The 12818-nt window shown below is 31.6% G+C and overlaps 1 protein-coding gene across 2 annotated transcripts in view; it reads left to right on the plus strand.

Moving 5' to 3' along the window:
* Nucleotides 1–9164, plus strand: part of LOC124357163 — a 166654-nt gene extending 157490 nt beyond the window's left edge. Inside the window, exons 6-9 of one of the 2 annotated variants that reach the window (XM_046808671.1) lie at nucleotides 49–368; nucleotides 974–1153; nucleotides 4219–4455; nucleotides 8297–9164. In XM_046808671.1, coding sequence (XP_046664627.1) covers nucleotides 49–368; nucleotides 974–1153; nucleotides 4219–4455; nucleotides 8297–8485 — 926 coding nt within the window. In that variant the 3' untranslated portion in view covers nucleotides 8486–9164. The remainder of the gene's footprint in view (nucleotides 1–48; nucleotides 369–973; nucleotides 1154–4218; nucleotides 4456–8296) is intronic. The other variant, XM_046808672.1, reaches the window with a different exon arrangement.
* Nucleotides 9165–12818: the final 3654 nt, after the last annotated feature.

Below are 12818 nucleotides of genomic sequence, written 5' to 3' on the forward strand. Positions count from 1 at the left end.
TCTATTTGTATTGAAACAGCCTTAAATCGCTAATAATCTCCGTGACAGGGCCAACGTTTCTCTCGGGAGCATTGGCCGCCAACTCGGAGGGGATGCACAACCTCCCGTCGTGTCCTCTAGTGCACGGACCTTTCCGACACTACGTGCTCAACGTGCTGTGGATCTTCATTAACGTGATCTGTGTACTACTGACACTATTCCACCTGCACAAACTCCACCGTGACCTGACCAAAGCCAACGTGGAGGCGGTGAGGGTGGCAGGACTAGTCACTACCCTGGTCAGCGTCACCGGGGGCGGCAACATGCCTGAGATGCCTACCGGTGTCATCAACCACCGAGCCCAGGGGACCAACGGAGCGATTCCCAGGGTTGGTAGCAGTTGATACTTAACAGTCATTTAAAAATTCCGATCAACGTAAGAATTTTAGGATGACTAAGAGAAATTTGTTTTTTTAATGGCATTGAATACGAAAAATATATAATTTAAAATAATATATATAATATAAAAGAAATGTTCTTTATTTATGTACTTCATGGAAATAAAGTCGTTAAACATCGAATAAAAAAACATTGTAGTTGCGTCTTATTTAAATATTATTAATGGAAAATTAAACTCTAGGGGTGGAAAAATAAAGAAACCCTGAGATATAGCCTATTGACATCTGATCGCATTTAAAAACATTTAAATGCGACTTTTATGTGTGATTGTTGTGAGAGTCTAAAATATGAGGCTGTCACAGACTATAGTGGTTTCGTACTCAAGATTACCTTTATGATTACGATTCTTTAATTCTTTCTTGTTATAACACACTATTTCAAACAAAAAATACCTTATTTTACTATGAGAATTCGAAAAAAACGTCACAGAAATAAAATATATATACTGTCAAATTTTCTTACAATTACTTTCTTATCATCAGATAATATTACAAAGTAGGACTACACAGCACTACTCTGGGTATAATTGTTCTAGCCGGCGGATGAACACAGGAGGATGGAACATTACTTGCGAAGAATGGAGCGGGAAGGAGTCCAAAGGGTGAAGATGTTCCTAGTGATCACCGCGGCTTACGTGCTGTTCTGGGGGCCGCTGTTCCTTGTCACCCTTCTCCATCACCCCATCCTAGGCTACCCCCTGGGATACGAGGTACAGGTAATTGAAAAACATTTCTCTTGTTTACTAATAAACTCCTTCCTTTAGTGAAGGAGGTGGTATTTTGGATCTTTTCCGTTAAATTCTGACTAAACTCTAATAAAGTGTATGATATTCAATTCGATTAGACATAAAACGATCAAAAATATATAAACAACATGAGTAAACCAGTGAGGGATAACTCAGTGACCTGTGAATCAAAAGATCACCATTAGTAAATGGCCTTTTAATCTGTTTTAAAATTAAAATATGCTGTTTTTAAAGGTTTTTTTAAAAAATTTTTTGTACGGTCCGATCTATTTCGGAAGTTTCGAAATATTCAAGTTACTGTAGGAAGAATTGTATACAAGCATATTTGTATACTTGTTATATGCGGTGTAACTATTACAATTATACACACAGGAACGAAGAGTGCATTAACAAATCTATGTGCTGACAAATTGTCAGCAGCTTATTCATTTCAAAAGTTTACATTATAAAAGTAAAATTCTGGACATTACTATAGCAATTATTTTGCCAAACATAGTATCGTAACAACCAAAGGGAGTTAATAACTTAGCTTACTAGTATTGATAAAACTGTAGTTGTGTTGTGTACATTAAACAATAAATTTACTCAATTAAACCATTTGAAAACGTGCTTACAAAATCATTTAAATCTGTGTCACTTAAATGACCATAAAACTAGTTTTATCTTATACACAGGATTGGTTTCAGGACTATTCTTTAATATTTATACATTTAAGACTGTTTAAAATCATATCATAAGGAAATCTGACTGTGTAATATTATTTTATGTTTTTTTTAATCGAGGGATAGTCTTAATGCTGACATAAGCATTTTTAGTTGCAATCGTACAGCCCAAAACCCAAATCAATAATCAAGACATTAGGGCCAAACAGTACAAATAACAACAAGCTATAGCATAATTTGTGGACAGCTCGTTATTATGTTACGTATTATATTTTTATTTCTACTCAATAATTTAATGTTAATAGAATTTTCTAATACAAAGATCTTGAAATATCTGAAAAGAGCAATGCATTGAAAATATTTTTGTATGTTTTCTTGTAGTAAACACTATCAGGTAATATCTCCACCCGAGGGCAAATTCGCTTTCCATTTTTATTTCCTTCTATGCAGAGTTTCTTTGAAAGAAACGTTTTATTTTTTAATATCAAAAACATAATGGTTAAGTATATTATATTTAAGTTTGATTGTATTAAATTCATTCTTAGATGATATATTTTTAACATATCTTGTTTTTATATTAACAAGTTGGAATTTAGATTATGGACTTCGAGAATACAATAAAAGAGTACAGTAGTGTTAGGGTTTATTTTAAATGGATTAAATATTACATTTATTAATTATCCACGTATTTTTGTTCTTAATTATTGAATTTTAGAGTTAGTCAAATTTTGTTATATGCTTCCAGACGTTCAAAATTTGAGCATAGTGTAAATGAACGCAAATTATTTATATATTATTCTAAATTGTAGAATAAGAACCACACTTTTTTACACCTTAATTTTTTAAAATTATAATTATATAGGAGATGTCTCGTTTTAAAAGGTGTGATGAATACGCATCCTAACATCTTTTAGTTTCTGCTATAATGTGTATACGTTTTGAGTATTCAACCTCTATAAGAAAAGGTTTCTATGCGTAGTAATAATTTTCTTTTAATGAGACATATCTCATACTTCAACGACTTAAAGTAAGGTAATAAAAGTGTAAAAATTTTAGCATTATTGTTACGGAGGTACCAAGATGGCCGCCAGTGCAGTTAGCTCTTAACGACTTCTAAGAATAAGTTTTACGGCGTTATCAGTGAATCCTTCCGAGTCAAACGACTTACGCTATAAAGATAAGTAACTGATCAATCAGGCGTGGACTCTAACTCTGTTGTATATAAATACGACAGTGCAGACAGTTTATAACATGTCATTACCTTTCTTAGGCATTTGTGATCAGATCATCTAGAACTCTTTTATGTGATTGGCACAGGAATGTTTTTATTCGTAGCCATAAGTGTAGGATCGTTCTATAATTGCTACACATACTTTCTAATCTGGATCCAATAATATAAATTTTTTTATCACTATTTCAGTAGTTTTAGATCGTTATTCATATATAAAAATAAAATTAAGATTTAAGCTTATAATGCCGATTCTATTCTAGAGTTGACCTTTTTGTAGTAAGATATATTCGTATTATGAAAATAAGAATATCTAATGTATATAATAAGCCTATATATATATATAGAGGCGGAGTAAGTACTTTTTGCGATTCAATGTTTATTGAAATTAAATAAGGCTATTGCCATTTATACAAATTTAATGTAAATAAAGTCATTTGACAGGTATTTGGTCTTCCGATCATATGTTAGTTTGGTTTTTTAAACACATATGTGAAAGAAACAGCCAAATACAAAATAATTGAATCGTAAAAAGTAAGGGCTCTGTGGTGTAATGGTAGCACATTCACCCGGCAAGTGAGAGATCCGGGTCCGATTCCCGGCGGAGCAAGTACTTTATGCGATTAAATGTTTATTAAAATTAAATAAGGCTATTGCCATTTATAAAAATTGTATATATAAGTTTATATATATATATATATATATATATATATATATATATATATATATATATATATATAGACTTATTATAATCATTGTTATTGATATTACTAATAGTATTGTAAGTGTTGTATACGCTGTCTCTTTTTTTACTTGGATACCTCTCATGCACTATGGACTATTGTTTAATTAATGTTGTTACCTGCTACCATCCGTGTAATATATAGCTATTTTTTTTCAAATATTGTATTCATATTTTAATGTAGTTTCATTTAATGGTTTTCCATTAAATAGATAAAAAGAATTACAACCGTATAGCTATGGGAATGTCAGTTAAATATATTAATATGATTTGAAGACTATTAATTATGTCTTAGTTTGTTATAATACCAAAATAAAGAAGTTTTGTGTAGTGTTTACTTAGACCAGCAGCTATTCCTTTATTATTGTCAAGAGTTTATACTCTCGGACCTTCCTCGTTTCAGATAACGCTGCATGTCGCCTACGTGCATGCGTTCGTGAACCCGTCGCTTTTCCTAGTGCTGCACCGGGGTCTTCGCACTGCCGCTCTCGACCTGTGCTGCGGGTGCTGCGTGTCGCTCGGTGGCTGGTTGGCAACACTCTCCCAGGAGGAGAGTGACGTCACCCCTGGGGTCAACTTGCTGCTACCTCCCCCACCACCAGTAGCCTCCCTCAAGCCGCCACCCCCGGCCCTCACTTTGGTAAATCACTGTTTTATGTGAGTAAATGTGTTGTACCGCATGTTCCTTGCATGATTCACTCTAGCTAGTATATACACTAACGAGTCTGTACAGTAATACATTACACTGGGTCAAACATAGTCACATATATGATAGTATTGAGATAAGTTAAACACCACCTTTCCTCTTACACGTTTTAAGCAAAGAGAATATAATCACATTTTAGAAAATACTTATTTGTGTTTATTCCATTGTATATTTTTATTTCATTCCTTTCACAAAATTTAATGTTTATGACCTGATTTTAATTTTTAATTTGTTTTAAAACCCACATTTTGTGATTTATTAATAACAAGGAAAAAAACTTACAAAAAATTAGCCCAAACATCGAAAATGAAAATAAATTGTGTAGTTTCTTTACAAAATGTTAGCCGATTGAAAATTGTAGTTAATACAGTTTGGAATTCATGTAATGTAGTTTGTCTTCTGTTAAATTACCTTAATAAAAGTAATTTAAATACTATAGAATCTTTATATATTTTTAACTAGTTTTATTTCAAACATTATAATAGTGTTTGATAGCAAGTTACAAAATTAAAAAATGGAAAACATTACGTGAACCGTCTGTTGAAAGCGCATTAGACTCTAAATAAGAAGTTACATAAAATTGCAAAAATATTATCTTCATTTCATAAAAATGAAAGGTGATTAAAAAGTTTCATTTGGCATACTGGACGTTGTGATGTGTTTTCGGGGTAGTCGGTTTTATATCGTCTGCCCTGATAGTTGCAGTCGTGCTGGGTTCTATTCCAGGGTTGGGGTATCCCCTTATAATTTTTATCTTACCCGCGCCCTCACCAATACGCTGGTAAAAATCTAAATGAGAAGCAAGGTCGAACGTAAGTGAACAGAAAAAAATCAGACTGTCGTTCAGAGTGAATTCAGTTATTCGCATTCTTCAATGGAACGATATGATCACTGTTTTCTGTTCTATATTTCGCGATTTCACGCAAATTTATTGTTAACTAGAACCGTCAATACCCCGTTCTAAAATATGACGTTTAGAATGAAATTATATCGTAACGACGAATATTCTGCAATTATTTGTGCGTGAGAGAAAAACAGATTTTAATATCGGTGGTCCGCGAGATCTTTTATTCCACAGCCGTAGACTCGAACCGGTCCTTGCATCGTCCGCTAGTTTCTTCAGCGGCTGTTATTGTGCTGTGTTGAACTGAGGTTATGTTCTGACTTTACAAATACCAAAATTAAATACTAAATATATTAAACCAAACAAATTCCTTCTTTATACTAATAATACTAACGTTATCATATAAAGTTAACCTGATAGCAAAATGTCTAGGGAATTCTTGAGTTATAGTATACTATAGTCACTAACTACGATAACCTATTAGCTGCTCCTAACCTCAACTTTCAATTATTGTCCTACGCACCGAATTGTTAATTTTTTAAGGATAACAAGTAAATACGGCTTATAGGATGCAAAATATACGTTTGCAAACTAGGAAAGGTAGTGATTGGTAGTAGAACGTATATTTAATAGATAAACTACTGTCACTAACTATGATAACCTATAAACTGCTCCTAACCTATCCTACACATAAACCGATTTCGGCCAAACGTGATGGCATCTTTCTCTAAAATTACGCAAAATTCGATGTTAACTAATCAGTATGAATTTTGATATTTAACCTTTTAATTTAACATTCGATATTCGTATTCTCCTAAAATTCTCTTAATGATTACAAATCATGGTAGCTAACCAAATAGATGAGATATGACGACTGCGAATTTTCCGATACTGGGCTCCTCTCCTCGAATCGATTCCACAATTCCGCAACGAAGTCAGAAAGCGAACTCCCCGTCTCGTGTCGGGACGGCTGTATAAGTGTATGAGCAGAAACGTGTTTTCGTCAGTCGTCGACGGACGCTGGAGCGGCCACATCGGAGCTCCGGCTATGCACTGCTTCAAGAAGAGAGGATCTCTAACCTCAAATAAACTCTTTCTAATGGAATGACGACGACGACGACTATCGATGAAAATAAATTGACACATCCACTTGTCAGTAAACAGCAATAACTAAATGAAACGTCTCTGGCAAAATAAACGTTTTTTTTTCAAGTAACAAAAAAGGGGGGTATAAATTTGAACCCTTACAACACAACAAACTAAAAAAATGTTTTAGAAAAGTGACGAGTAGGTTGGATATCTTAACATTATATGTAATAATCAGTGGTAACGTATTTCATTCAAATTTCAGTACCTTTAGGATTTGGAATACACCTATGTATTACTTTTATTTATATAAAAAAAGATACAATTGTTTGTTTTTTAATAATATGAGACATGATATGGTATCTTCCATTTGGCAAGTGTATGCACTCAATGAGGTGAAATTTAAAGTTTTTGTATAGGGGATATTTAAGAAAAGTAGTTCAACTAGATTCTCTAAACCTTATTATTTCTAGTAAAATATAACACAGTAAAAAAGACTTTGTTTTGTAACAGAAAATACTTGAGATTTTACATTAAAACTAACCGTAATTACTCGTATAATGGATTATTAATAACTGAGTACTTGACAAATCACAACCTAACATTTTAGTTGAAACGCTGAGTTTTTCATAGAAAATTTGAATGAGACAATGAAGAGGGTAATATTAAACTGTATCCTAAATAACTTAAGAATACAAGCGTCGATTTTAAGGAAAGAAATACATTTTTAATTTATTTTATCTGCACGGTATATTTGATGAAAATGGCTTTGGATAAATTTGAAAGATACACTTTACCTGTTATACCACCCAAACAGCTGCACCAACTGATATTACACGTCACTTTAATGTGTACATATGATGTGCTTAAAATACGTATTACACGCTACAACAATATCATGATAATATTCACCTCCACTACCATCCCCTATCTTGTTTACCTCGCACATTAGAAGAAGGTGGGACACTTCCAACACCGCAAACCCCAGGTCTGTGTGAACTAGTTTGTTTCCCGATGTCAGTCAGCATGTGTATAAATTATATTAATGTGACATTTACATGCAATGTAAACTTGTTCTGTTAGCTGTAGACTATGCATGATAGGTTGGTTAAACTTACATACTCTCCCGGAACAAAAGGATTGTTTGTATAAAAACTAACTTGTTGTTAGAAACTCCGTTAACGAGATTGATGTTTGCGTTCATTATTAACTCGTTTTCATTTTAATTTTAATTTTTACTTTATTTTTATTTAGCAGATATGTAGCATTAAAATGTGATTTACCTCTTTTCGACAAAATTTCTTATTAATTTAAATTTAAAGAGAATCACATAATTTCAGTATTAAAGGAAAATTTCATTATTGTTTTTATGGAACAATTTAAAATTCTTCATCCTTAATGAATGCATTAGAAAGATGAAAAAGAATAGCTTAAGCACGTTGCAGTTCGGTTTTAATTTTAGTTCGTTTTCTATTTTAGTTTTTCTATCAGAGGAACACTCCATCTTCATCAGTCTCCTCCCATCCCGAACGACGCGACGCGCCGCGCCTCCTCGTCCGAGGCAGTGCTCCATTAGAGCCATCTCCGCTAAATCACTATTGAAGTTATCACCCACAAATCAATTTCAATCTTCCTCCTTCCCTTGTGCAGGCTCTGTGATTTGTTTCTATTCCTATTGATACTGATTTTATTCCTTAAATAAATGTTTTTCATGTGGTTTAAGGTGGAAATACACTAATTATTGGAATTTCTTCAAATAAAAGCAATAATAAAATTGGTAAAATTGGCAATAAGACTATTGGTATAATATTTCTGCAAATGAATATAGAAACTCGTTATGTACAGGGAAACGAGAATATGATGTACAAGGAAGAACCGTGGTCGGGGTCTGTGAAGAAGCAGCGGCCCCCGGCGCCAGGGCCGACTCCCCTGCCTCCTACAGCGGGGGCGGCGGCCCTGCCCTTCAACGGGGGCGGAGCTCTTCCAAGATTCTCGGACGACGAGTCGCAACAGAGCTCCTCCAGCAGCGAGTGAACTGTGTCCAGCACTGGGCAACCGGTACCGGCTGACAGCGGAGAAGAGAGAGGACGAGTACGTCATCTACCTTAGAATACTGAAGCGCAGGAAGAGAGCAGAACCTCGTCCTCTCTCGGAATCCTCCGAGGACGAAGAGGAGGACATTTGACACTACCGATGGTGGAGCAAATCACTTAACGAGACTGAACCGTTCATAGCTCTGTCCGTTCACGTTCAAAGTGGAGCCAATATTAAAACAGGGATAGATAAGATAGAAGTTTTAAACATTTTTGACCGCATTTATTACTTAATTGTCAAGAAATTATTGTTGTTCAATTTATAAAGACTTTTTAATTTTTTTAGTATAAGTAATACTCAGTGTAATAACCATAACCGGTATTGTGTTTAATCAAAATCTGTTTACAATGTTCAACCGATATTTCTCACACAACCGATATTTGTTTCACAAATCACTGTCATGTGGTACTATTTTAAGTACCGTTATAGTTGATTCTCCCTTTAAATGTCTAAGTGGTTTGTTTGTGTCATTATGGACAACAGTGTCTCGTAAAACCGCGTTTAAAACTGGTTTTTACGTATAGTGACAGGTTTACTATCGGTACTAAATGTTATCTTTTTGTAATTTTACATTTATTTCAATAAAATTTTTTTTATGAAACAAGTATCTTTATAAAATGTTACAGGGTAGTATTTTAAATTATTTATGTTGTGTAATGAAATCTTAATACATTAAATATAATTTTCGAAAAATGTGTAATAAGAAATTTGAATAAAACTTTTAGGAATAAAATAATTTAATATAGAAATATTGTCAATAAATTTGATATTAAAATGCTTTTGAAGCCTTATTTAACAAATTTTATGGAAAATAATGTTTACAAAATTATTGCTATGTCCATAATTATGAATAATATTTTCATTCTTCAAAACTGGTTGATTAAGATTTACAGTAATGTTTTCAATTTTCGTTAAATTTGATAACAGATTTCTTAAATTGTCAGCATTGTAAAATGTTATAAAATGAAATAAAATCTTTTTTCAATAAATAAAGTACGTAAAACAATTACCAAGTTTCTAAAGAATGTTCGTAATAATAGTTGAATTTTGATTGTACTTTCGTAAAAATGTATGCTTTTCTACAAAATAAGGTGAAATAAATTCTGATCGGATAAAATATTTCTGAGTTTGTTTGAACACGTATTTTAAAAACCGATCTGCATAATAAGTTATGGTTTTGATGCGCACTACACGAAGACTATACTCGTATGTTCTCTTTTAAATGTAAATAATAAAACTAAAACCTATCAGTCATACAATGGAGGCACATAAGTGTACTGATTATTTTTTTTCCATATTTTTATTAGAATACCTTTTCTTCTCTAAGTGACTGGTGTCGTTTGACTAATTTAATGTTGGAAATTTTAAGAGTAAATTTTTAACATTATATTTTAAAACAAACAGAAACCTGTTAGCTGTTTAAACAGTTGGAAAGCTCCAAGTGGAATTTATAATAATACTTTAATCAAAACGTTTATATAAACGGGCATATGAAACATCAGTTACGTTGACTCACAACAATAAGGGGACCACAACTAACGGTTTTTCCTGTCATTATCCTCTCAGTATTTTGTAAGTGTAAATTGTGGATCTACACACTCGGCAACAGTACATCAACACATCATGCACCAATAATAATTTATTACTACTAATGATTGATAAATTATTGTCAGTATTCTTATGACATTTTAATACCTTCAGTAGATAACTATTATCTATATAAACAAGCAATATTGTAAATATTGTTTCCTGAAATTATAATAAATAATGTACAATAGAATTTAACAACAATAATGTATTGAACAATACATATTTCTAAAAGTATGTACATAATTTTTGGTTGAGGTTAAATTCAAAAAGTTGTGTTACGAGGTGCTAAAAAATAGTTAAATTAAACTATTCAGAATGAACTGACGATACCAGCGATATAACATTAAACAACTTTTTATTATGTTATTAATAAAAGCTTATGCCAGTACTTATTTCCTGTTAAGAGTGTTTCGTTCTACTGTGTAGTAATACCACTCTCTTCTAAGAAATGTAATTTTAAATTCTTTTACTTACGATTTGTGTCAATCATTTTAACACTATTTAAGTAATCAATAAAATATGTCTATGCATGTAAGAGCTGGTTAAAACACCGTTTCGCCAATTTTTAAATACATGACTCATTTCTCACTTTGATTCTTTATAAATATGAAAACTAACAACTACAGTAACAACATAAAGATTTGGATGCAGGCTATATATTTGTTTAAACAATTTTCAACTGTCCTACTTCAACACTTACACTGGTTTTGTAGTAAGGTTACGGAAAGCGAAGTAATAGTAAAACTGCTTTTACTATAGAATTATTTTTATCATAACTTTCTTCATGATTACAGTTGAAAACTAAATTCACAGGATCTAAATCTTATCTTAATTTATAAATAAACAATGTAGACTATAAACTTGATTGTAAAGATCATTCATGTTTGCTTATAAATGGCTTATTCATGAACGGATTGTTGTAACCTCTTGAATTGACCATTAATTAGTCGTTCCTCAACTATCAATATTTTATCAGTTCAGATATATAACAATGTGATATGCAGTGGTATTGTAGTATGGTATTCAGAAAATTAAACATTGATAACCCTTCAAACGTGTTAGCGTTGCAAACGAACAAAACAAACACAGATGATTTTTTATTGGAATCTGCTAAAAGAGTGAACCTTATTTTACAAACCATAAAATACGTGTAACAAAAAGTGTATGCAAATCACATGTTTAAAAGGGAGTTTTCTCACCAACAGTTTGAATTGTTTTGCATATTGTCGGACCTTACTGTGATCGCTTTTATGTATTCTTTTATAACTTGTGGAAATATTATGGCTTTGAAATCAAGGAATATTTTATGTTAAATAGAAAAACTTCAGATTTGTAGTCGGTGGATGTTCATTTTTAGAGTACAAAGAATGAAAATTAAACCCAATCATGAATAGAAGTACTTACTGACAACTTTTATGCTTTGATATTTTTAAACTTTGCTATGATAATGTAAAACATATATTTAAATAATTTGATGTAACCGTTATGCAGAAGTTATTACTGAAATATTATACATATTTATATATTGTTTGGTTAATTTATTTTCAATTAAATTATTATTCTTTAATATTCATAGATAAAATTACATAGAGTGTAATAATAAAGAAATTATTTTATTTCAATAAGTGTATTGAATTTTATTTCAACTTGAAATATTATGTTAAATGTAAATTGAAATTATTACATATAAAACGGAGATTTGTCATATTAAAGAAATATATATTGAAATGTGAATTGAATACTATTTCTAAACTCGATTTATCAAAAGTTGTCATCAAAATTATTATTATGTAATTATATACTATTAAAAATCTTTTTAAATATTACTAAAAATTATGATAAGAATTATTTAGTTACCACGTTCGAATCCTTTGAAATGTATAAGAACAATGTATGTAATTTTGACATATGAAAAGTATTACAATATATATTTAAATTGTAATAGTTTAATAAATAAAAAACAGGTAATAACATTCAAAATGTATTAATTAATTTCATTTTATTGTATCTCTTTTTCTAGTATTTTTAAAATTGGTAAGATAAGTGTTCGATAATTATTATTTCAAAGATAACATCGCAACTAAAATATACCACATACTTCGAGTCCTAAATAGTTACTTACTACTAATAATAGAAGAGTTCCACTGTATCAACCAGAGCTTACCAAACGTACTGCGGTAAATTTTACTTCTCAATACTTTGTACGTATTTACAATCAATACTACCACCAAGCATATTTGTATTTACTGCAGTAATTCTAACACCCAGTTATCTGTATTCTTACTGCATTAAATACTACCACCTACTGTATTTACTGCCGTATATCAAGTACTTACCATAATTACTGTAGCAAATACGTATTGCAACAGTAAGCCACTGTAAATATTTCCACAACGTAAGTGTATTGTACAACATTATATACAAAAACCTGACACATCGTACTTACTGCAGTAAATACTACCACCCTGTTCCTACTGTACCTACTGCAATAACTACTTTACCCCATTAACTACTATAATTACTGTGTCAAATAACGAAATGAGTGCCTAATGACAAATAGTTAACTAATAATGTAAGTAAATTATATTACACACCATTAGGGGTAGTTGGAGGGACAAATATCGTGCAAAATAATCAAAGTGATGATCTTTGTTGAGAGAGAAGTTAAATGACAAAATATTAA

Source organism: Homalodisca vitripennis, chromosome 3 (assembly GCF_021130785.1).
Source record: "Homalodisca vitripennis isolate AUS2020 chromosome 3, UT_GWSS_2.1, whole genome shotgun sequence".
In the NCBI taxonomy this organism is placed as follows: domain Eukaryota; kingdom Metazoa; phylum Arthropoda; class Insecta; order Hemiptera; family Cicadellidae; genus Homalodisca; species Homalodisca vitripennis.